A 27,175-nucleotide genomic window follows, 5' to 3' on the forward strand; every position below is an offset into this window, starting at 1 on the left:
TTGCAAGCATCTGCAAAACAAAAGAGCGATCGGAAAGCTGAGCGCACCATTTGACAGCTGAGGGAAGGGAAACCAGCCTGGTTCAGGACGCAAGCCAGGCGGAAATCTTGGGGGGGGGGGAGGGCTTTTCAAACACTTTTATCACTATGATAACTACCTAGATTTCAGTGGGGACTATGGTGAAAACTAGTATTTGGGTCTGGCTTTCAACTGAATATGGTAAATGTTTTCTCCTATACTTTGTTTAATTTTAATTCCAAAACGTACTGAATTTTCTGGATAGCCCTCATATCTTGTTTACTCACAAACATCTTGTATTAATTCACTATTAATATTAAAGTTCGGTTATTTGTTCAGTCACTTCCGACTCTTCGTGACGTCGTGGACCAGCCCACGCCAGAGTCCCCTGTCAATTATAGTTCAGTTATAGATAGGATCTAGTTCTCTCTGTGTTGAGTACACAGGGCATACTTCTTAATTAAAAGTCCATAGTTTTTAGGTATAGTTGTACTCACTGAAGTCCATTAGTCATACAGTAGAGTCTGACTTATCCAACACTCACTTATCCAACGTTCTGGATTATCCAACGCATTTTTGTAGTCAATGTTTTCAATATATCGTGATATTTTGGTGCTAAATTTGTAAATACAGTAATTACTACATAGTATTACTGCGTATTGAACTACTTTTTCTGTCAAATTTGTTGTATAACATGATGTTTTGGTGCTTCATTTGGAAAATCATAACCTAATTTGATGTTTAATAGGCTTTTGCTTAATCTCTCCTTATTATCCAACATATTCACTTATCCAACATTCTGCCGGCCCGTTTATGTTGGATAAGTGAGACTCTACTGTACTTCTCTACTGAAGTCTAAACAGCAACATGCACCCACCTCCACTGAGGTGTGAATCAGACAGAATACAAAATGGAGTCCTGAGTCTGAACATGCTCAGTACAATCACATCTATAACCCCTCCCACACCAAAGAGGTACAGTCAAACTGACAGATCAGCATACACATAGAATACAGGTTAGCAAATATATGCTATAGTGAAAGGCTTGGGAGGTTGCTATTTCCAACAGTGTATCCTTTCCATGCAGGGCATGGCAACCTTGTTCGCAGGGACATCAGGCCCAGCCCTCCCTCCCTCCCTCCCTCCCTGGCCCCTTCCACACAGCTGTATAAAATACACATTGAAAAAGATTATATGGCAGTGTGGACTCAGATAATCCAGTTCAAAGCAGATATTGTGGATTTTCTGCCTTTATATTCTGGGTTATATGGCTGTGTGGAAGGACCCTTTGGCACCACGAGGACCAGGGAGGCAGTTTCCCAGGCAGGACAACTATTCTATGGACATGAAAGTCAAAGTATGTGTGAATGAAGGGGACAAGGGACACCTGATTTTATTTGATTATTAAATAGCAATAGTATGAAGAGTGAGTTTTATTAAATAAATAGCCTGAGGGCCCTTTCACACAGTCATATAACCCAGAATATCAAGGCAAAAAATGCCACAATATCTGCATTGAACTGGGTTATCTGAGTCCATACTGCCATATATTCCAGTTCAAAGCAGATAATGTGGGATTTTATTCAGCCGTGTGGACGGGGCCTTAATCTTTAGTGTTAGACAGAATCAATTGAAGAATCTGCCACGAGAAAACACAGACTGACAGAGCTGTGAAACGCAAGCAAGGAAACAGAACCCAGCAATAAACAGCCCACCACTTCCTTAGATATGCAAAATGGAATCAATTGAAGGTCTGGAATGTCAAGCCAAGTAACTCACAAAGGCAAACAAGACAATAAACCCAACAAGCACATCTTAGATGTAGACAGTTCAAACAAAATAGTGTTTGATGGAGTGGACCAAATTGATGCCTCAAAGGAAGGGAAAAGGCCCAAATGGTATAGTGATATATGGAATGATTGTAATCAGGAAATTATGGAGAAGTTTGCTTTCCTGAACTGTTTTGATAAGCATCTGATCAAAGTGCCATGGGGAGGATGAAAGGGGTTAGAGACAAGAGGAAAGGATTAAAGCTGTGAATTTTACTTTGAAAAGCTTATAAGAACCTTATGAGAAATTTCATTGGGGTGGGACTTCCTTTTATGCTGCTGCCCACTGGTCTCTTTATATTGCAAAATAGAATCTGTGTATTTCATCTCCTCACCTCTGAGCCTCATTGGGAAACTGACTTTGGAGGTTAAAAGGAGCCACACACCCTAGCCTCTTCATGTTTCTACCACAGAAGCTCCTACATGGCCTGATAGATATGGACCACACTTGGCACACAGGCCCTTCATTCTCCAACTTAAAGGAATTGAAAGATTTGGATTTTTAAAAACCCACCCATTACAGGCCCAGAGCTGAGAAAAATTAGGAACAAAGCAGATTGGCTGGTGCTTGGTGCTGCCAGTACCAGGATGCTTTAATTGCCATGGCACAATGCTGTGTAAAGTCTTGGGAACTGCAGTCTGTTGAGGCACCAGTGCTCTTTGGCAGAGATTCCTAGGATTCCATAGCATTGAGCCACAGAAGTTAAAGTGGTGCCAAACTTTATTAATTCTTGCAGGAATGAAAGGTATTTTAATTGTATTGAAGAGATTGCATTTTTATCAAGATCAAATGCAACACAATAGTATTATAGCTTCCCTCCTTTCCTCCAAATCTACACATGTATGTGTGCCCTGGTGGCACAGTGCGTTAAAGTGCTGAGCTGCGGACCAAAAGGTGCCAGGTTCAAATCCCGGGAGCGGAATGAGTGCCCGCTGTTAGCCCCAGCTCCTGCCAACCTAGCAGTTCGAAAACATGCAAATGTGAGTAGATCAATAGGTACCGCTCCAGCGGGAAGGTAACGGCGCTCCATGCAGTCATGCCAGCCACATGACCTTGGAGGTGTCTACGGACAACGCCGGCTCTTTGGCTTAGAAATGGAGATGAGCACCAACCCTCAGAGTCGGTCGCGACTGGACTTAACGTCAGGGGAAAACCTTTACCTTTATATGTGTACATAAATACGTACACTTTTGAATGGTGCCTATATAAACCCATCACATTGTAGTAACCTCCTGTCCCTTGAAAGTACATAAGGCAAGCGGATGGGGCTGGCATCCTTAAAAGAGTGGGCTACTGAAATTCGTACCCCCTTGTGAGTATCCTGATTCTGGTCTAGTAACGTCTTATATAGCAGTGTATGAGGTATTTTTTTAAGCAAAGGTGAAATACGCTTACAGTAGATTGCTCTTGTCAGCAACCTAACTACTGAGTTCTGTACTAGCTCCAGTTCCTGGATTTTCAAGGGAGGCCCACATAGGACACACTGCTATAATTCAATATTGATGTTGACAATACATGAAACACAACTGTCAGGCATTCCTTACCCAAAGACATCTGTAGCTGGGAGTCCCAACTAAATCTCCAGTGACAATGATAGTTCAAAAACTATCTGTAAACTGAATCCTGTTCTCAGGAATTCAACTCCACCTAAAATTGTAAACCTACCTAATTCCTGTGAGAAACACACACCAGGTTTCTGTCTTATCAATTCAATTACAGTGTGTGGGTCTTCATCATGCTTCCAGGCACTCGTCTAAGACCTACGTGGTCTGATCTGATGCAGATATTGCATATCTATAAGATGAATGTTACTACACTATATTCCACATTTAACAATCGTACCCACTAACATCTTTGTATAATGATTGAACCTCACTGTGAACAAGATACTTTCTGAGACCCTACAATGGAAACACAGCACCTGTTCAGGTGGATACTAGTCAAATATTCTCAAAAGCCAGTGACAAATCAAAATGAATCAACAGGATAGAACTTTCTTACAGAATCATAGAATCATAGAGTTGGAAGATACTACAAAGGCCACCCAGTCCAACCCCCTGCATGCAGGAACACAAAATCAAAGCACCCCTGACAGATGGCTATCCAGCCTCTGCTTAAAAGCCTCCAGAGAAGGAGACATCATTCTTTATACAAGTTGAGGATCCCTCCCTTATCCAACATGTTTAAGACCAGAAGTGTTTTGGATTTCAGAATTTGGGGTGGGGGTGGGGGGCGGGGTGGGGTGGTATATTGGTATATACATAATCTTGGAGAAGGGACCAATTTCAGCTTAAACACAGCCTGAAGATAATTCTATAAAGTATTTCAAAGAACTTTGTGCATGAAACAACCTTTGTGTATATTGAGGCTTCAGAAAACAAAGGTACCACTGTTTTAGCCAAACATTTGGACAATTTTAGATTTTGGAGTATTTCAGGGATAAGTATTTTATATAAGGCACACGTGTCATATTCATGGTCTGAGTGCTGAATCCGGCCCACCACCTCATTGTAAGTGGCCTACAAGGTTTTTAATGCCAGGGCAACATAGTTACATTTACACAATCTTACAATTACTAACAGCTCTTTGAAGGCAAACATAAGGCTGATGTGCTTCTCAGTGAAAATGAGTTTGACACCCCTGATTTAAGTGATGCTCAAGCTGTATCAATAAAAGTCATCCACTAGGATGATTATGTCAGATTTTCCCAAATCCAAAACTGAAACCAAACTGGAATGAGTCTAGAGAATTTGCTTCCTTCAAGGATGCCTAGAGCTAAGCCAGCACCACGTTTTCAAGCATGAAAGAAGGCATCTGCTACTGGATAATAATTGTATTTCATTGAATACAGAATGGGCTTTAGAGCTGACAAACTATTTTTTTCCCTAAAAAACAACAACGATGTGCATTACATCTCATAGAAAAATGTATTTATCAAACTACAGACTAATACAGTCACCATGACCATTACACTGGTTTGTTTGAAACAGTCAAGGGATTAAGAAGGTCATCTAAATTGCTAACCATGGTTGGTTGAGTTGCTACAAGCACCATGCCCACATATCCTTGGGCCTTAAAAGCTTGAACAGATGCCACAGTTTTAAACCAGATGGCACACTGGCCACTTCAACAAGATCAGCAACAACATTAGCCTCAAGGTAATTGCAGAGACGAGTGTGTTTGCCTTCAATGTTTTGAAGTCATCACAATGCAATTTTGTGTTTTCTAGCCCCTTACTTGTGGTGGAAGATGTTATAAATTTAGAACCACATATCTAGCTTACTATTTGAAGACAGTAAGCTTGTATGGTAACACTCCACCACATAGACCTCCTGATATTTGAAGTTCACTGAGACAGTTAAATAATGTTGTCCTGGCAATGAATATTCTTGTGCATCTTCTAGCTTTTAAAACATAATTGTGTAGCCATCTTGCTGCACAATTAATCTTGTCATATTCACATGCTTGTGTGTGTACATGTTACTAGCATGTAGCATCAATCATTTAAATGTTATCTCAGGTTAAAATATATCTATTTTTAAAATTAATGATTTTTCTAGGAAGTCCTGTGCCTCTAAACCTCATGCTCTGCACCCAGTTGGCATGGCCATTACACACACCTAATCAATATGTATTACAGCAAATAAAATTCCCCAGAATACATATTCTTGTTGTTTGTGCTCAATTTGGCATCAACCTTTGATGACCTTATACATCAGATGAGCTGTGGTCATTAACAGCTCTGTTGACATTAATATTTATTATTTAGAAATGGGAATAGGGAGAATGCTATCTGCACTCCCTGTTCCTACCAAACAATTTTCACGGCACTCTTTACTTTTTATTTACTTACAGCATTTGAGTGTAACCTAGATTAAGCTCCTGTTGACTTAAAGTATTTAATTGAAATTCAAACTAGAGTTTTGTCAACTTAAAACATTTTGGTAAAATAAAGATTAAGAAACTGTACTCTAGTAGCATGGAAGTACGGCTTTTCCTGGGTGTACATCAATTCTGTTGTATGTAGTGAAAGAAAAGACTACATACAGATTTAAGTATCTCGTCGACTTAAATATGTACTGAACAGACTAGTATAGGAAGAACACTTCCATAGTGATTTAGGGTTAGGGTGATATCCATGATTTAGAATGGGGATAAGCAACCTGGTGCACTTCAGATGTTTTGGACTACAGGTGCTACAATATCAATCCATTAGCTACATTACCTGGAGTTAGGAGCTTCATAGTCATGGGTTGCCCAGCCATGAAACAATTTTGAGTTATTCTGGACAGGTGAATGGGGGTCTGCAAATTACAAGTTCTAAATTACCAAATACAGCATAGTCAATATCCTCAAAGAACTTGTGGAGCACAAATAAACTCTCAGAATGAAACAAAATGGCCTTTCCAGATGCTTGAGACAAAAAATTACGTGGGCTTTGTGGCTTGGCAGGTCATTTAGTTCAGGCAGGAAGCCTATCAACACTGCTTGAACTACTTGCCTTTCAAAAGGGCTACTTTTAGAATGGTTATTTATTTATGACCATTGATTGCACTATTGCTCTGCAGAGATGCGCAAAGGCTGCCTTCTAAATGAGGGGACAGGGCAGAGAAACTACCTGGGCTGTTCTGTGGCAAGCACTCATGATTTGTTCCTCAGATCCCCTCTAGATTCCCATTTGCAGGACCAAAATGCATTCAACAATCTGATATGGTGTTAAAAAATTTAAGGGTAGGATAATAGATCCTGGTAGGGATCCTTCAATCAATATGGACTCTTCTAAGGTAGAAGGTCAAGTTTTCCTCTAGAATAAAGGGTGAGCATTTGAGGGGTGCATGACATGGAGCACACCAGTTGTGTGTTACCCTTAGTTACTTTTGAACCAAATTTACGTAAATAAAAAGATGTTTCATTCTCAAAAGTTGACCTGATATTGATACTAACATAAACAGATATTGAAAGTGTGAGCAATGTTTCTTAGAAGTATTGGATATGTACAACTGTAAAAAATAAATGGGAAAAGAGTAGTCTATAGCTTTCTGAACATCTCAGCTAGTATGGCTGGTCACAATGCTGGCAAAAGGATTCTGAGAACAGTAACCCTATGCTAAATTCTCTAAGCTTTGTGGTTGTGTAAATACTCAGTTATGCTTTTCTTTGACAGATGGCAATAATTGCGCTGAGTCATTCATACAGAGTGGGCAGTTTGCACCCTGTGAGCTGCATGCCACCACACTGGCCTCTTTTTATAGATTTCACTGTGACTTTAAACATTTACATGGTGTCTCACCCACACAGCTTCCTGCTTCATTCCCCATATGTCCTTTGAATCAAGATCACTGTGCCAACTCTTCAACACGTATATGTGTGGCATTGAATTGTTGCCTTTGTGAGGCTGCTCTGAGTCCCCTTCGGGGAGAGAAGGGTGAGGTATAAGTGTGGTAAACAAATAATAAATAAACATAGCCAAGGTCATTGTAAATAACTTTACTTCTTCTTGAAGCACAATGTGTCTCACTGTGATAAGAGTTGGACAGCAAAGCTGGTTGAAGCCAACTCAGATAAACAGTGGAAATACAACAAAAAGAAAGTAAAATTCCGAAACAATAGGAAATATGCTCTGCAATTGGCATTATCATCCTTAGATACATCGAGGATGATCTTAGGAGCCGTGGCAACAGCCCCTGGCCATCTACCACGTGTTCTCCAGCACCAGGAGTTACAGATACATTTAGGAGCTACAGAAAAGTCCAGTGAAAATTGGTGCTTGGTGTGGGGTGTGTTTCCCCACATTTCACCTACAAGGTTAGTAAGCCATACAGAGACATACTTCTGTTGGTTAAAAAAGAATAAATTAGCACTGGTTTTAGTTTCTCCTTCCATTGAAAGATATGAATGCTTTCAATCACAAAAGCAAAGTTCTAGTATTTTTATGGAACCCATAATAGATAATGGACACTGCTTTACCCAATAGTGAATTTCCTAATGCTTTTTGTCACATAAAGGGCTTGTTTCCTTTTGTGATACTTTATAACATACTGGTTCATAGTACGTTGCTTAAGCTGTTTTATGTGGTCTGTTTTGATATGTGTGCCTACATGTTTTCAGCAACTACAGATGATGGATGTTTCCCTGTATGAAAGCTGCCTGGATTGGAAGCTGACACTGGGAATATAATAACATCCTGCACCAAGCTAGAATGGGAGTCTAGGACAGGCTGTGTAGGATGCACAATTCTGTTTCCCAAACAAGTGGGAAGAACCAGGAAGATCATGAACAGCATCTGTTATCTAAGGCAGTTTCCTCACTCTGTTTAACAGAAGGACCAGGCCTGATTCTGAAACAGTGGTAATGAGATGTGTTTTCCACATCAACTAGCTTTCCACTTCAGTACAATACCCTAAAATGTCTGAATGACAATGAATGCATGCTACAGACTTGGAGACACATGAATAATTGTACCCTTTTAACATCAAAACATGGGCAAGGATCTGAAAACGTGTGTGGCTGTGGATGAAATTTTATAAGCATTATAGACTGATAGAGGGATAGTGTGATATACAAGCCTCAGGGAATGAATAATAGGGTTGAAAGACACTGAAAAGGACTAGAAGAGAAAGTGGTACAATTTGACAGCCAGCTCAGCCTGTGATGCAGTGTACCAGTCTCTTTTTGGTTTCTATTTTAAACTAAATCTACTTTATTAGCACTTCCCAAGCTAATACACAAACTTGAAACAGGATTTACACTTTTCTGAATGTTGTGATGAAATTGTCAACTTAAAGAAAATGCATTTATTGGGTTAAAGTGCTCACTAATTTGCATCTATGAATAAACATTTCTTACAAAAACTTATCTTATTTGCGGAATCTGGTTGTAAAAAAGACAAAATTCCACAAAATACTTGTATTCAAGTTTATGTAGTAGTAAAAAGTCCTGAAGCTTCAACTGGATTTTTGTTTTAATAGACTCCACCCTGTCCCGTTTTCTTGTTTGTGTTGAGACTTAATTTGTATAGTTATTTGAATTGTTCGTATTGCTTTCTTCCTTCTTCATCCCTTATTAAACAAATTCTTCTCAGCAAATACTGAATGTTTGATTTCATTAGCATTTTTATTCGGCTTCAAGATTTCATAACACTGTAATGGTTTTTGTTGGTTAGTTAAAATTAATGAAACACCCTACCCAACTGAACTGCTTATATTTGTAATGTTTACATAGAACTAGTAACTTTTTCAGATAGCACAAACTTATGCAAGTTCCACTGAATTTGCTAAAGCTTCAAGTATAGCAGCAATATTTTATATGAATAATTGCTTTTTGGAAAAAAACCCCCACAAAAGCCTATTTATACAAGACTTCTAAATCCCTTATTTCTACTGTTTGTTAATCAAGGGGTTTGAATACTTGAACAGCAATGTAAACCAAAGAACTCCTGTATAAATATAGGTATATTTTATTACTTGTGAATCGTAATTAGCAGTCTATATGCAGGATTAATGTGCTGAGATCATAAATCTATGTAGAGCTGGACTCCATCATTTGCAGAGGTTAGGGGTGCAGGAGCCCCATGAATGGGGAAAACCATAAATTAAGAAATTACAATTTTTAATCATAGAGATATTTAGGTCTTCCAGCATTACATTCCCTAGAAGCTGACTACAGAATGACACTGGATGATGTAGAACAGTGGTTCTCAACCTGTGAGTCCCCAGGTGTTTTGGCCTTCAACACCCAGAAATCCTAACAGCTGGTAAATTTGCTGGGATTATTGGAAGTTGTAGGTCAAAACACCTGGGGACCCACAGATTGAGAACCACTGACCTAGAGAGGTGTGCACTATAGAAATGTTTAGGCCCTCCAGCATGACTGGATACAGTTGACTACAGAGTCACACTGGAGGACATAGAGTTACCTAGAGAGAAAAATGTAATCAAATTGTGAATAATCAAGTCTGGAAAAGCCGTAAATATGTATAGATTACAGTGTTTCATTTATTTAGATAAGATATACACTATGATCTATGTACAATGCACATATTTTGAATCTTCCATGTGAAAGATTCTACCAGTATACAGATCAACCATCTGTGTACACACATGTAACAACTGCACCAGTGTTGAGTATAATGTATGGACATCTTCATTTGTTCTAGATACAGAAATGATTTTTTGCTGTTTCAGTAAATTACTGAATTGCTAAAATGAAGGCTTGCCTTACAACATATCATGTCTTTTAAAATCTATTTAGAAAGTTCATTTTGCATCCACCCTCTTTCTGTGTTCCCCTCCAAGCTATTCAGAAAAATCAGGAACCCTCTGTAACATATTGGGGAAAAGTATTGAAGCAGAAGAAGAGGAAGAAGAGGAAAATTATGTTGTGTGAGCAAAAATCTGCTTGTCTGATGTAGTCCATGGAAATGTATGAGCTATATTTCTGTGGTTTGAACTCTGAGCTGCTCACATTCATTTACTGGGATAATGGAACCTTGTGAAGCACAGCAAAAGAGATTTTAACTGCTTAAGTGTCCATAAAGTATTGATGTTGCTATATAAGTAATCATGGGCCAGTGAATAATAAAGGACACAGAGACAAAATACTGAGAACATCATGAAAAAAACTCATGAAACAGAGAAGTGAAAAACTGAGTGCAGCTGTTACGTAAGTAAGAAATCAGTTGTGGCTTCTGCTACTGGCTCTCCTTTGGTCCCAGTGCCATATTCATCAGCACAGAGACAGCATGTAATGTAGCTGAGTATATGAGATTTTTTAAAACCTGCTCACATCTCTATGCAGTACATCTCCAGACTTGACAGGCCTGTGCATGGAAGACATCTGCTTTTTAAAAAAGCAGATAGAAATTGTATGGATAAGTCAAGCACCCGCATCATGTTTTAGACACAGTGTTCCAGATCCTAGAATCATAGATATTCTTGTGCTCTGCAGTTTCTGTACGGAGTGTATACCTTCCTCCTGTCCCAACTTGGCAGGGAGAGTCCCAAGTAGTATTCTGTCATCCAATCTTTTGAATTGTTACAATTTCTCTCTCTGAATGTCCTCCTTTGGCCTCAATGGCGGCAAACTGAGTTCAAAATGCACTCAGACAGGGAAGATGAGTAAAGATAGCAGACAATTACCTTTCCCATTTAGGTTTAGGAAAAAGGCAAACTGTTGCAGACTTTTCTAGCTTCCGAGTTCTTTCTCATTAATAACATCTGCTATCTTAACACATTCCAATGATAGTTCCAATTTTCATCTGTAAAATGTTAGAGGGCATTGTACATGCAATTTGGGAATTGAATTGCACTGGAAGATTAATACACCTGAGTGTTTTTTGGCAGAAAGATGGGCTATACATGTAGTAAGTAAATAAATCAATGAATGATCATTATTCAGTGAGCCGCAAGAGATCCTGAGAACCTTTAAAAACGAGCTAACAAAAGGCATTATATAAATAAATGATGATGATGACGACAACGACAACAGTTGCCTTGCTCCTCCTCCTCCAAATGATGCTTTTTTGCTTACTGTGCTGGACACAGTATGTTCTTCAACTTTCCTCAGAGAGAAAGATCCCAAAAGAAATGCTTTACTTAGGCACCTTTTCCTCCCTTGAATAGAGAGACCTTGGACAGTTCTGTCCATTTGTACTCCCACTTCTTTCAGCAAGAACATCATAACTGCAATATATTTTCCTGAGCTGTGTGAGATGGAGACATCTATCCACTTTTCAGTTATGTAGCATCATCACAAGGGTAACATAACAGACCAACTGCATAACATAAGCCAGCCAGATGGTCAGAAGGCAGCAAAGGTGGGCGATAGAGATCAGAAAGCTTGCAAAATAATTTCATAGCTTAATTTCATAATTTCACCTGAGTCAAAACGGCTGCTAAGATGTAGCTATAATTGTGTATCAATATGAGGAAAAGGATATATTTGTTAGTAGGAAAGATCTATGTAGCCTTTAAAGTTATGGGGAATATTCTAAAGCCATTACATTATCAAACATTAAAAAACAAAAGCAAAATGGATACATACTTTGTGAGTATGTTATGAGTACATTCCTTTTGAGCTAAACTCGACAAACTGAAGGCTTTTGAATGCCAGAATAGATGCATGCATGTAATATTGGTCAAATTCTGCCACTATGTCTATTTGGTAGGCTGTTACTCCCGCCTTCATCCAGTTCACTCTTTATATAGCTACTATGTTGTGCACAAAATACTTCAGAATTCCCATGTCATTAGTCCTTCAATGGTTGTAGGAACTGAAGGCATGACATTTTCTATTTCAAAACTTGGGAAAATACTGCTAAAAGAAATAGCTACATTCACCCACAGCAGAGCATAGCAGCAGCATGTGACTGGTTTATGCATGATGGGAAGCATATATGGTAGCTCTCATACAAGCATATATGTGATGGTCACATTTGTAGTAATCATTATGTAGTAGTCATTCTGAACTGTGCAAATCACGATATCCAAGGATAGCCTCTTGTGGAGGAGCTTGTTTTTATAAAGAACAGTATTGCCTGATCACTACCTCTTGGTAGGATCACTCATGTGGGGAATGCCATAAGAGAGAGCCAGAACTACCATATTTACCTGAGTCTACTGTGCCATCCATTTTAATGCACATCTCAATTTTCAAAAGCCTGGCAGGGGAAAAAAATTGCTTGTTTGGGTGCTTCTCAACTCTCCTGCTTCTCTGGCCAGCCAGGTGGTAGCACTCAATGGTAGCGCCCCACAACCACCCAACCTGAGATTCCTGGTGCCCCAAGCCATTTCTATTGCCACCCACTCATGTGGCTCCCTTTGCCCACCATCAACCTGATTCTAGATAGGCCGGGCTAGAGCTGGGGTGCAGCAGCGTAAGTCTAATGCACATCCTGATTTGGGAAACATAGTTTGCTTTAAAATGGTGTGCATTAGATTTGAGTTAATACAGTATATGTACACCATGCCTTATTATCGTTGTTTTTCTAAAGGATTCTGTGTATGTTGAATTGAAATGGTTTTTTTTAATCAACAAACCAAATAAGAAAATAGACACAGAAATAGGTGTACATTGCAGAAGGCATATTTGTGGGCAGATGCAACTAAAGTATACTTAGGCTAGAACACCAATTTGTCACTGTTATTTGCTGTCAAGTAAGTTTTGAATATAACAATCCTATGAATGAGAGTCCTCCATAGCCCTAAGTCATCAACAGCTCTGCTCAGCTCTAGCAAGTGCAGGGAAATGACTTATTTTATCAAATCAAGCCATCTGGAAAATGCCCCCTTTTTACTGTCTTTTTGTGTCAGTTTACCAACATGGATGGGAATGAGGCACTTTTGTTTGGCTACGCTGAATAAGAATCTTTTAATCTGGGGAAACAAAGTTGGGCCCATGTTGATATACAGAGAACACAATAATATACATCTCGTCCTCATGGGTACAAAAAGCCCTAAGATGAGCCATTCTTCTTTATAACCATTAGTATAAACTGGTTTATCACCTTCCCCTTTTCACTTGCTCCTGTACAAGTAACATGGATAGAATTAAACAGCAACAAAAACTGCATTCATACACTCAGGAGCCACACATGCAAACTGCATAATCCCCTGCCTACTTCAAGAGAAAGCTATTTTTGGAAGATGGAATCTAGGTCAGAAAGAAAGAGGAGGAAAAGAAGAAACTCTTAAAGGCAAAAATAATTATTACAGTCATGGAAAGTGATATAGGATCAGTGCTAGTTGACATGATTAGTAACAGGCTCTCTCCATGGAGATTTAGGCCTTCATACATAGCCATTGAACTGTGCTCTGACAACTACCTTGCTGATACAGTGAGATAATGGAGCAGCTTCTCAGTCTGGGTCCTAAAAAGTCTACAACAGAAGAATGAACCAGGATCCGGGCAATTGAGAGACAGCAGAAATGCCAACAGCACCAAGCAGGCAATGTCTGCTTAAGAATGAAGACATATACACATGTTCCTCCATTCAATTTGCATGTTGACCTCCCCTACACCATCATTGTCCTGCCATTCCAGAAATTTAGAGGGATATCTAAAACGAACTCCCAAACAACATAATTACCATCAACTTCTAATTTAATGGTATGGGTAACCATGCACACAGAGCTGATATGCATAGGAATCTTTCTTCTAATCGCATGCTGAACATGGCAACATAGGATGGTGGTGGTGGAAGAGGGGACAGGGTATACAGATATGTGGGTGGAAAGTACATTGTCTCACTCTACTTGTTTAACACAGGAGTGAGAAGTCACATGTCAGCACATTTATTTGGCTTTGTGCTAAAACATCAGTGAATGTTTCCTGGTGATCAGAATCAACCTAGATGAAATGTGGTAGATCCCTCTGCCAAAACAACAAGAAAAATAACAACTGGATGTCTTTTTCTTTGGTTAAAGGGCTGCTCTCTCCTCCCCCCCCCCCCCAATTTTCCTCCCCTTCTTGTCTCAGATATGCTGCTCAAAGTGAGGGAGTAGGTTTAAATTCTTCTGCTGTCTGCATTTCCGAGATGTAAATCCTCCCACTCTTCAGTAGTGCAATAATGCACACCTAGCTGCCACTGGATATAAGGGTTGTACAGGACACAGAGAGGGAAGGGATTAGAAAGCAGTTTCTTGCATCAGTTGCAAAGATCATAAGTAATATTGACCTTTTCTAACCATCTGGCCTATTGCAGCACCATAACTGATTTCACTGGAGTGCCAATTTGAGTGAGTAATGGAGGATAGCATACCAAGATGTTCAGATCTTCCCCAATACAAGTAGAGTGCCAAGAAATGTTGTATTTACAGCCAGCAGCATCTCCCTACAAACACAACTGCTTCTAATTTGCAACTTAGGAAATAAAGTATCCACCCAGGAAGCTAGATTTGGCCACGAGTCTTCTAGTTACCAATTTATGACATTTATCTTATGCTTCCTGATGCTGAATGGCACACACTTTAACTCCATTCCTCCTCACACTTGTATTTATAGAAGAATTAGTATTATACTAAATAGACTTTTGATAGCATAATCATACTTTTTAGATTGGCCTTTTTTGCTCATGCCTTCACTGATAATCTAAAACAAAATTATGGCTGGCATCTTGTTCGATGAATATATCATACATTCAACTTTTAATTTTGTAATTCACTTTTACAGTGATTGCACCTATGCAATGACCGAAGGTGTTTCAAGAGAGACATGGCTGTACTCTTTAAATACCTCAAGGGCTGCCACAAAGAGGCGTAGACAGGCCTGTCCTCTGGAAAGTAGGATCAGGTCCAATGGTTTGAAGGTACAGATTAATAGATTTCCATTGGACATCAGAAGGAACTTCATATCAATAGGAGTGATTTGGCAATGGAACCAATTGCCTAAAAGAAAGAGGGTGGGGTCTCCTCTGGATGTCTTCAAAAAGAAGACGAACCACTACCTACTGGTAGTGTTTTAACTGGTGCCCCTACATTGAGTAGGGGGTTGGACTCAATGGCCCATGAAGCCTCTTCCAACTCTATGATTTTAGGCTGAGTTCGGGAGGCAACAAGGTAGTGGGTTTTTTGGGAAGCATTGGAATACATACTTATGTAATATGGATATAGTTCTGCAGCTATATCTTTCGATGCAGGATCTTGGTCTACATTTTCAGGTCTCAGCATCTTAAGGATCTGGGATGAGCATTAGGGCTGTAGTTTTTGCACCACCTACTTCTTTGGACTAATAGAAATAAATAGTTTCTGAGGGTGGTGATTTGATTTTGAATAGTTAACTGTCTAAACCTGTAAACATTTAAACCAATGACTATAAAAATTGTTGTGGTGTGTCTTCAAGTGGTTCTTGACTTATGACAATTCTACAAGAACAAATCAGGAGGTTTCTTGGAAAAAGTGTTATTAAAATCAGAAATGGACTTGCAACATTTCTCCATTTTCTTAGCTATTGGTATTCCCTCTGGATGGTTCAAGAGGCAAAGTAATAGTGTTATGAATTTGCTTTAGACCTACCAATTCTTCCAGGATACACTTAGGAGCTCCCTGTGGCACAGCGGGTTAAACCGCTGAGCTGCTGAACCTGCTGATCGAAAGGTCAGAGGTTCAAATCTGGGAAGTGGGAGTGAGCTCCCACTGTTAGCCCCAATCTCTGCCAACCTATCAGTTCGAAAACATGCAAATGTGAGTAGATCAATAGGTACCACTCCAGCAGGAAGGTAATGGCACTCCATGCAGTCATGCCGGCCACATGATCTTGGAGGTGTCTACGGACAACGCCGGCTCTTCGGCTTAGAAATGGAGATGAGCACCAATTCCCAGAGTCAAACACGACTAGACTTAATGTTAGGGGAAAATCTTTACCTTTATCTTACACTTAGGATGGTAATGTGCTCTACTTAAGCAATTCTCTGCTTGAATGGTTACCCAGTCCATATTCAATTTAAGGACAAAGCATCATGAAAAAGAAGAACAGGTGCTTGAAAGAGGAGCTTTGATGTTGTCCTTCACTTAGGAAAGTTAGGAAAGGTACAGGAGCCATGTATAGTAGCTACCCATAAAAACAATTGGACAGGAGCCTAGACACTTGGCTATGGGAAACTTCATTGCTTTTCTAAGTATAGTAATTTTTTCACAACCAGAAATTGGCACATGAAAATGTTATGCAAGTCTGTACCGTCTATTGTCCTGTTTTATTATTTTTTTTGGAGTGGGGGCAGGTGCATTCTCTTCGGTAACTTAGTATCTTTGCTACACTACATCCAGCATGTTTTCTTAAAAATTAAGCAGGTTGTAGTTTACCTGTACAGTAGAGTCTCACTTATCCAACACTCGCTTATCCAACGTTCTGGATTATCCAACGCATTTTTGTAGTCAATGTTTTCAATATATCGTGATATTTTGGTGCTAAATTCATAAATACAGTAATTACTACATAGCATTACTGTGTATTGAACTACTTTTTCTGCCAAATTTGTTGTCTAACATGATGTTTTGGTACTTAATTTGTAAAATCATAATTCAATTTGATGTTTAATAGGCTTTTCCTTAATGCCTCCTTATTATCCAACATATTCGCTTATCCAACATTCTGCCGGCCCGTTTATGTTGGATAAGTGAGACTCTACTGTATTTGGATTACTGATTTTCATTATTTCTTTATCTTGGGGGGGGGGGGGAGGAATTGTATAAATGTTTCCTTTTCTTCTGTTATGAAAGATCTAGGTGTTTTGCATACAAAATGCTCAGTTTCCTGTTTATAATAAATATGCATAAATCTAGACTGTTTCAGCACAAAGACAAAACCTGAAATAGAAACTGAGCATCTAGTTAGACAGAACACATCACTTTTCGCCTGCTGCTCAGCCTGCTTTGCTAAGATTCTTCGAGTCCCAGTGCATAAATCTCTTTGTTCTTAAGGAAGAAAGTTACAAGAAAACTCGGAAGCATTCACCCATCCTCATAATTCTGCCATATAGATCTCATGCAAGGAATCTAAAGCCAGGGACTCAAAGCTGTCAGCAGAATTTCTGCCAATTAGTTGAACACATTCTACTGGCTATATCTCACCCTCCTTACTGTTAACACCTTGCAAGCTACAAAAGCACCACTGAAGGCAGACAATCACTTATTTTATTTATTTACGGTACTTATTTATATGCTTACTTCCTGGGTGGTAGATCTGGGTTGTCATTTACTGTGCAACCCAAATCTGAATTTACAGATTTGTAAATGAAATGTTGACTCCCTTTTCAACTCTATGGGCTCTTTCACACCACATGATTATGGTTCCATTTTAATTGCCATGGCAATATCTTGACTAAAGAATTTTGGGGTTTGTAGTTGGTGAGGTGCTAAACTGCAAATTCCAGAATTCGCTAGGATGGAACCATGGCAGTTAAAATGAAATCATGCCTGCATAGTTGTATAATATGAAAGGACTCCAAATTATCATCAAATCTATTTTTGATACACACACACACACACACACTTTAATTTGTAAGAAATAGGATCACAATGCTTAAAAAATGCTAGGGCAGGGCTAGGGAATCTGGGCCTCTAAATATTTTACCCCAGACCTCCTATTAGCTTCATCCAGCATGGCCTTTGGTAAGGGATTACAGGAATCTTTGTTCAAAGAACTTAGAGGGCCAAATATTTTCCATCCCTGTCCTAAGCTAATGCAGAAAGAAATGAAAATACAGAATGCAAATAAGTCAATACAGAGGCAATCAAGAACAAAATTTATGGCACCTAAGACCAAGCAAATCATGTTAGGAAGATGTAGAAAATTTCCCCTTTCCCCTTTCCAGACTGTTAAAATAATTTTAAAAGTTTGTTCTTCATAACATCCTATAGCTGCTGACTGTGCCACTTACACCACTCTACCTAATGGTAGGACTGGACCTGCATTGTCTTATCCTGTCTATTATTAAGTAAAATTAGAATTTTTACCAATAGATGGAACAGAGGATAAGCAAAGTAAGGATTGTGATAGAAGGAATAGAGCTGTGTTAATACTTTCTAAAAATGCTATGAAGGTTTTAAGGAGACATGCACCACTCTCAGAAGAATTAACCCACAACATGTGTACCAGTTGAGTTCCTGTCTTGAATAAGTAAAAATCGTAGCTTAAAATAAAACTTATCCAATTGGATTGAAGCTAAAGAAAAAAACCCCTTCTACTACAAATGTAATATAGGCATCTACTAGCATATTAACACAGTTCACTATTTAATACATTTAATACCAATATGTTTAGTTCTTTGGGAGCACATGGGCAGGAGCTATCAGCCAATGAGAATGTAAACCTTTTCTCTCTTTTGTTAAAGGGAAACAGCAAACAGTGTCTTAACGAAACAGGTCTTATATCACAGTGCCAAGTGCAATTTATTTTTCAGGAGGCAATCCATAAATCTCTAAACCTCACAAATCCAATGCTGATTGCTGCTTGAGCGGCTTTCTTTGCAATGCACTCAACACCACAAATTATGTAGTCTACAGTTTAAATGCAACCAGTTCACAAAATGGTAGCAGCAGTGCATAATGCTACCTGTGTAGGAAGAAAAAACATTCAGGTCAAGCTATTTTTTTTTTGTTACTCGAGAACATCCAACAACTGTACGCATGATGCTATCCTGTCAAAGGCATCAAGCCAAACTCTGTTTGAAAGACAAAGCATGAGTTTTGCATTTAGGCAGAACCAGCCCTATCATTAGGGTGAGTGAATCAACCCTCTCTGCTGGCATAGGCTCAGAGCAGCTGGATGAAGTCCTCAGCCTTCTTGTTCTACTCGAGGCCTCTGCCATTCGCTTTCCTTGGAGGACAAGCTGTGTCTTCAATACAGCCCATCTTATATCCCCTAAACCAGAAAAATCTGTCCTATGTTTAAGGTTTAGATGCCATTCCTGTTGGTATGTAACCTGGAAAGCAGGCCGAGGAGGTGTCATATTGTCCTTTCTGTCAGTCAGAAAATTGCCTGGCTCAGTTTTGAGTTTAGGAGAAACAGATCTGTACAAGAAGCATTCTGAAGGCTATTCAGATAGTGAATTGATTTGCTATTTTTGAAGAAAATCTGGATTCCTCATGCAATATGTCAGCAACATTTCAGACTTTTGCTTTCACGTCTGCAATTGAATAATTTAAGGTGCCCATCATCTCCCTAATAAGGGTTTCCTTGTATCTAGGGTGAGCAAAATGTAGTCCAGTTTTGGTGGCCCACTAAGCGCTCATAAAGGTCCCCTCCTGTTTATGAATTTACTTTGGCAATAGCAAATAAATAGCATTTTCTTTATTTTCAAAAAAACAATAAAACAAACTAGGTTTTTAGAAGTCCTGATATTTTAATGAACAATTTTATGTGCATGGATCCTATACACCTTGCTTTTACTGAAAGCAGCACGTCCATGCTTTTAGAAATGTAATTGTCTGCGGTAGTTATGGCCATGAGATTTGGCCTTAGAGGATCTGGGGGAGAATTTTGTCCCCAGACCCAAAGAAATTACCTATCCCGACTTTAGATGTTAGCATATATTCAAAATATAAGAAGGAGTGTTATAGCACATTAAAAACCAAGACATTTTAATTGGTCAAAGTCAGTTGTTCTCAGCTGTGGGTCCCCAGGTGTTTTGGCCTACAACTCCCAGAAATCCCAGCCAGTTTACCAGCAGTTAGGATTTCTGGGAGTTGAAGGACAAAACATCTGGGGATCCACAGGTTGAGAACCACTGCTAAGATTTCGTGGATGGCAGACTACTTAACACCAGGTGTGTAATGAATGAATCAAAGTGAATGAAGTTGTACACTACATAGACAACTTGCAACCATGATGTTTTTGGGGAGCATAATTCCCTTTACTCGTGTGTGTGTGTGTGTGTGTGTGGGGTCATTCTGTTGAGTGGAACAATAGACTCCTATCTCCAAAATTTGTGCTCTGACAAAGCCATAGCTGGCTTTAAAAAACAAGCCAGGTTCCAGCTCCCCAAAACATCAGAGCAACAACAACAACAACAAAATTCTAGCACATCTTGGGTGGGGTATTGAGTGAAATATTTTAGTACAGATTTAGGAGGGGTGCTCTAAATGAAGTCAATGGAAAATCAATCCTAATGATGCCTCGAGATTGGACTCTTAGCTTGTTATGGATGTGGAAGATGGCCCTACCCCATCTGTAGGGAAAGAAATTCTTGTGATTAAGAGGATTATGGATGGAAAAGGAGATATCTTGGCAGTACATTAACTTGGCCAGCTGTTTCTTGAACACTTAAGGACATAGGTCAGCATTGGCTTAGCTTCATAACAATATTTCATTGACATCCAAGAAATGGCGATAAAATCTTCTCAGACCTGTGTATTATTAATATTCCCACATTGTTCCAAACCTTGTTATACCCAGGAAACCAACATTTGTAGAAAAGACAATTAAAGAATACTTTTAAACCACTGCTGAATGCCGATTAGATCTTGACACCAAATGTCAACACTACAATTCTGTTCAGGGATTTTTTCCCCCTAGTGGAACTTTAAACTGTTTTTCTCCCACACAGCTACCAAAATTAAGGGGCATGGTGACAAATAGGTAAAGGCGGGGGGGGGGGGGGGGTGACAGGAAAATGAACTTTGGATCTACAAGTAGCTTATTGCTTGCCAATGCCCCTGTACAGCTGAAATATCCTGGTATATAAATTTAGGTCTGCATTTCTGAAACTGAGTCCTAACAATGCTTATTCCTAAGACAGTTTAGTGGAGGATATCCACACGCAAGTATGCCTTTTGTTGAAGCCTTAAAATACTTTGGCTGTATCATGACCCATCACTTTCATCCTCTGTATTGAGGACTAAGAGAAATAATGCAGTATAATATGGTTATAAAGATGTTTCTGAATAGTTGTTAAACGATGAAAACTGAAACGAAATCCAAATGCATCACTTTATATATAAGAAAATGCGGCGCACACCAAACCACAATGTCACACAGTTATGGAAAACAAGCATAAGATTGAGCTACAACACTCTTCTAGAAATGTTGGGTGTGTTCACAATTTAAAATGCTAGAATCTCTTTCCAAGCAATGCTTAGATAGCTGTGCAACCACACCTGTTTACAATTTCCCCCTGGTCCCAAATGACTTACTGTTGCTGGGAAGCGTTCGGCTGCCACTGATGCTGTTGGCTGGAGGTGGAGAGAGGGACCGGACAGAGACCGTGTCCTCTTCTTGGGAGCAGCCTGCTTGAATGGCTCGGAGGTAGCTGTGGCTCCGGGAGCGAAAGTAACTAGGAAGGGGCAGGTCCAGTACTTCTATAGTAGTTGATTCTGCTTCACTGTAGGTCGATTCACATAGTCCCTCGTATTGGTCATTTAGCTCCACTTCTCCTGCCTGCAAGAACACAGTTGGTCATTCTCTTAGCAAAAGAACATGCAATTCCACAGATCTCATAGGGGAGTTGAATCCATTGAATTTATTTTCCAATTTATTGATTGGCTTTCTGCTATACTAGGCAACTGTGTCCCTGCAAATCTCAGATTACAGTTCCCATAATCCACAACAATGGGCTTTATAGAAGTTTGGATTGATGGGAGTTGTAGTTCAACAGATCTTCCTTATGCTACTCAGCAGAATGAGATGTTTGTTTATTTGTTTGTATGTATGTCTACACTAGCCAAGATTACCCTTGCTTCAAAACAGCTTCAATAGTATGTGATCCAGCAAGTAATACAGGTTACTATGCATTCTGGTATGTGAAGTGCTTAACAATGACTACAGTTTAGAAAAGTAACTTTTTGGATCAGACCACAAGAAATATCTGTGGGAAATTCTGGGATCTGTAATCCAAAAAAAGAAGTACTGCTTCCATGGTCTGAAAATATCCTTAGTTTTATGAGTTATGAGTAGCAGCAAACCCAGGAGGTTCACAGACTTCACAGTGACCCACCATAAGTTGCTGTTAGGTTATTTTTATCTTGGTAGGTCATGTCTTGGGCAGGAATACTGCTAGGTTCTTGCATGTATGCTATAAGAAAACTAGAGATACTATAGAGAAACCTATGAAAGAACCTTACAGTAAATTAAGAATAAGCAAAATGTCATTACAGATGTTGCTTGGTTGCAGTTCCCAGATCGTTCACCACTGACTATGCTAACTAGGGCTCATGGGAGATGCAGTTCAGTAACATGTAATAAATCAATCTCTATTAATCTTCCACTGAGGATACCTGGTGAGAAAATCTGATCAATCCATTCTAGCTCATATTTCTAACTGGGAATTATATAAGTTACCTATTTCACTATTGGCATCTAATTCTAATCTCTCAAATTCACCGTGGTGACATTTCAGGCAAGGGCTGATGCTCTTCATCCTACCTCAGCTGGTCCTGCCTAATGTTTTTCCTACAATCCTTCTGAGTGTGATCTTGTTTCATATTAGTTAAAGAAAGCTAATCAAGTCTGGTAATTTGTCACACAAATTGGTGATCTCCATTTTGGAAAAGATGGCCTGTTATTAATTTTACGGCCTCGTAAAATTGATTTTAGAGAATTAATTCATAATAAGTAATGGCAGTTTAAACTAAAGCAATAAAAAGGCACTTGTTTTCTTAACCTTTCCCGAATTACTGCTCATTTTTCCTAGCTTCTCAACCTGAAAATTATCCCATTTATATTGCTTACATTCATATCACAGAAAGTCTTTGCCTGGGTCTTGATACACCACCCGAAACACAGTAGGGAAAGCCAGACATCATTAAATTCTATGGTATAATAACTGAGGTCATTTTTTATGTTTGCTAATTCACTCAATTTTTTCTCCTCTCATTTCATTGAGAGGCAAAGTGTCAAATATTTGGGGGTTGTAATGCTTAAATAGCAATGGCCCTCAGCTACGTTCAAGAACCAAAACATTTAGTAAGTGATTTAACATACTTGGGGGGAGTCATAGTAGCTCAGAGGAACAGTGCATGCTTTGAATGTGGAAGACTCCAGGTACAATCCCGGCCATTTCTAATTAGGGCTGGGAAAGACCCTAGAATAAAACTGTGGAGGGCTACTGCCAGCCAGTGCAAAAACACTGAGCAATAGGAAAGTCTGATTCTATATTAGACAGTTTGATATATGCATGTAATGGATGGTAGAATATGGTCAGATGGACAGTACCTGCTCTTCCTGTGAAAATATCTGTGGAATAAATGAGGGTTGTCCAAATATCTGGAAGAAAGAGTTGTAAAAGATTAAAGCACCAGGGATGGGGAATCTCACTGCTTCAGCACAGAAGCAATTTCACCCTCCCAAAAATCACAAAGGGACAATGGCTGTTGTGTGACAGTTTGGGCTGATGACACAAAAATGAATGAAAAAACAACTTCTCATTGTATGGCTGACCAAACAGGATGAGGCAAAAACGTCATAGGACCAAAACCCTCAAGCTGCCAGGTATGAGGTAACATTTTGACAAAACCGAATCAAGTATTAGGCACTTAAGCTAATACAGGTTATCATACAGGTGAGACAAAAGTTAAGTGAAAACAGTAGTCAGCAACAGTTGGGGCAACAAACTAGCGCAGTGGTTCCCAACCTTGGTCCTCTGGTTGTTTTGGATTTCAACTCCCAGAAATCTCAGTCAGTTTACCAGCTGTTAGGAACTGTGGGAGCTGAAGTCCAAAACGCCTGGAAGACCAAAGGTTGGAAACCAGTGAGCTAGAGCAAAAAATGACCCCACAGTACTGCTATGTCAATCTGAATGTTTATTAATAGCAAGGATCACCAAAGAAGGGACTAGCACAAACACAATTTTCATACTTAGGATGGATATGTTTGCATATTATGTTGTTCTTTTTGTCATATAAATTTTAGCTATCATCAAGCCATCACTGACATTTTATATGTTGAATCTCATCTGCTAGAACAGATGGAGTGTAGGTATTCAATTATATTGACAATTTTATTGGACTGTCAGTACTCTAGAGTTTTAACCAAGGCAAACCACACATTTCAGTCCAATGTAGGCAAAAATCTTAACCAGGATAAATATACTATACTCTTAATCTTAAACTTGGCTACTCAGCTAAAGATTTTATCACTATTAAGTAGCATGCTGCTTAATAGACTGGTGGCTGTCAACACATCCACCTTCTTTCCTTTCCTCTGTTCAGACCTGATAAGAATTATCCTACTATTTACTGGAAAGGATTGTGCTAGGAGAAGCAGAATCCGTCTAGTGGAAATTTAAAGTTTGACTTTATGAATATTTCCTTAGATATAAGTGCCACTAAATTTAATGGGAGCTCTGTTCTGCTGATTCCAGTCACTGTTTTATTATTATTATTCTTTTTTTTAATGACAACCAGAGGATTATGGTTAGAGGTGCAGTATATAAAAAGATGCCCTTCCTGGAAATCAGTTTGCAAGAGAATTACAATCTTAGATTTCTTATAAAAATGAGAACTTTCAAGACAGGGTACCAATAAGAAAGAAAAATTGTCCTCCATTTTCATGGGGATAACTTAGGGCCTTTCCACACTGCCCTTTATCCCAAAATCTGATCCCATCAGTTTAAAGGTAGCAATACCTTTCCTAGCAGTAAGAGCTTTAAGCTAAAATATGATGGCATTTTGGTCCCATTCTTTTAATTTATTCTCCCTGTCTCCCTGTTTTGCAGTGACTCCGGTCCTTCCTGGAGGGTCGTTCCCAGATGGTGTCTTTGGGGGACACCTGCTCGGCCCCACAACTATTGTCTTGTGGGGTCCCGCAGGGGTCAGTAGTGTCCCCCATGTCATTTAACATATACATGAAGCCGCTGGGAGAGATCATCCAGAGTTTTGGGGTGCAGTGTCATCTGTACACAGATGATGGCCAACTCTGTCACTCCTTCCCAACTGTCACTAAGGAGGCTGTTCAGGTCCTGAACCGGTGCTTGGGTGCTGTGTCAGACTGGATGAGGGCGAACAAATTGAAACTGAATCCAGACAAGACAGAGGTCCTCCTGGTCAGTCATAGGGCCAAACAGGGAATAGGGTTACAGCCTGTGTTGGACGGGGTAGCACTACCCCTGAAGGTGAAGATTTGCAGTCTGGGTATTCTCCTGGACTCATAGCTGAGCCTGGAGCCCTAGGTTTCAGCAGTGGCCAGGAGAGCATTTGCACAACTAAGACTTGTGCGCCAGCTGCATCCATACCTTGGGAAGTATGACTTGGCCACGGTGGTCCACAATAGTCTGGACTATTGTAATGCTCTCTGCGTGGGGTTGCCTTTGAAGACGGCCCGGAAGCTCCAATTAGTACAACGGGCGGCAGCCAGATTAATAACTGGGGCAGCATACAGGGAGCGTACCACCCCTCTGCTAAGTCAGCTCCACTGGCTGCCAATATGCCACCAAGCCCAATTCAAAGTGCTGGTTTTGACCTATAAAGCCCTAAACAGTTCTGGCCCAATCTACTTGTCCAAACGTATCTCTTCCTATGAGCCAGCAAAATCCCTAAGGTCATCTGGTGAGGCCCTACCCTCGGTCCCACCTGCCTCGCAAGCGCGCTTGGTGGGAACGAGGGACAGGGCCTTCTTGGTGGCGGCTCCCCAGCTGTGGAACACCCTCCCCAGAGATATTCGACAAGCTCCAACACTTTTGGGCTTCAGAAGAGCCCTAAAAACACGGTTATGTGCTCAGGCTTTTAAGGAATAATGGCAAAGACGACATGGACTGACTTATGGCTAAAGTACGAGGTTTTTTGGACGAATGGATCTGATTATATGTTTTAAAATTTTTATATTGTATTTAAAAGTTTTAATTGATTTTATGTACTGTGTAATTTTGATTTTGTGTAGGAATTGAATTACTGCCATTGTTGTAAGCCACCCTGAGTCCCTTCGGGTGAGAAGGGCGGGATATAAATGTTGGAAATAAATAAATAACATGACAAGATCAAGGTTTAATTCGGTACCCATGGTGGAATCCATGGGTACTGAATCTGCAGATAGGGAAGTGGACTATCTTTATCTTACTATGGTTATCAGAGCTGTCTGAAGATGTTTAGCTTCCTGAAGCCAAGAGCAAGATCCTTCCAGAATCAGACTGCCCTTTGAGTTAATGCTTTGTTGAATATCAATGATAGAAAAGTAGACTTCACAACCTCATGAAGGCAAAAGACTGCTTGAAGGGGTGTAGGACAGACCATGTGACATATACATCTCTGACTATCAATGGACGGTAAAGGCTGGAGGGGTGAGTGTCCAGCATGTTTCCAACATCTATCACTTGAGGCAATTGCTCACCCTTCCCTTATGAGTCATACTATCCCTGGCAGGAATCTTTTGCAGCCATTTTCATTGCACGTAAAATGTTTTTGAGCAGTTTTTATTCTTTTAATGCTCAAGTGTAATTGTATGACAGGAAACAGAAGAAAGTCAAATCAAATGTCTATTCTAGCCACTGGAGGTTTCACATTTGAATTTCAAATGCCAGGAAATGCAAAAACCTAATTTGCATTTTCCTGCATTTAAGTGATCTTCTAAAACATAATCCTTTCAGTTTGGGTGGAATTGTCCTTTTGTGTTTCTGGGAAGGGTTGCTGCTGCCTCTCACCTGATTGACGCAACTGGATTCATCAAGGTTGTCTGGAATTGGGCTGTATTCTTCTTCCCAGCTTGGGAACTTTGGAGGCAAAACCATCTCAACAGAATCAAGGCGGTCCAGGCTTCTGTAGAATAAGGACAGAGAGAATCTGAAGTCATGATCAGATAACAAGAGATGGTACTTAGTGACACAATCAGGTATTGACACAGGCAAGTTGACTTTAGTGTGACCCTTCTTAGGGTGTCCACTTTCTTTTCTGATTGTTTATTTACTCAGT

At 39.7% G+C, this 27,175-nt stretch overlaps 1 protein-coding gene across 2 annotated transcripts in view; it reads right to left on the minus strand.

Annotated features, from left to right (window-relative positions):
- dlgap4 (DLG associated protein 4) overlaps nucleotides 1-27,175 on the minus strand; it is a 459,488-nt gene that overhangs the window by 73,123 nt on the left and 359,190 nt on the right. For both annotated transcript variants that reach the window (XM_062978819.1, XM_062978818.1), the window contains 3 exons: nucleotides 26,908-27,022; nucleotides 23,490-23,540; nucleotides 21,473-21,716 (listed from right to left, as the gene is read on the minus strand). In XM_062978819.1, the coding sequence (XP_062834889.1) occupies nucleotides 21,473-21,716; nucleotides 23,490-23,540; nucleotides 26,908-27,022 (410 nt within the window). The remainder of the gene's footprint in view (nucleotides 1-21,472; nucleotides 21,717-23,489; nucleotides 23,541-26,907; nucleotides 27,023-27,175) is intronic.

Source organism: Anolis carolinensis, chromosome 4, assembly GCF_035594765.1.
Source record: "Anolis carolinensis isolate JA03-04 chromosome 4, rAnoCar3.1.pri, whole genome shotgun sequence".
In the NCBI taxonomy this organism is placed as follows: domain Eukaryota; kingdom Metazoa; phylum Chordata; class Lepidosauria; order Squamata; family Dactyloidae; genus Anolis; species Anolis carolinensis.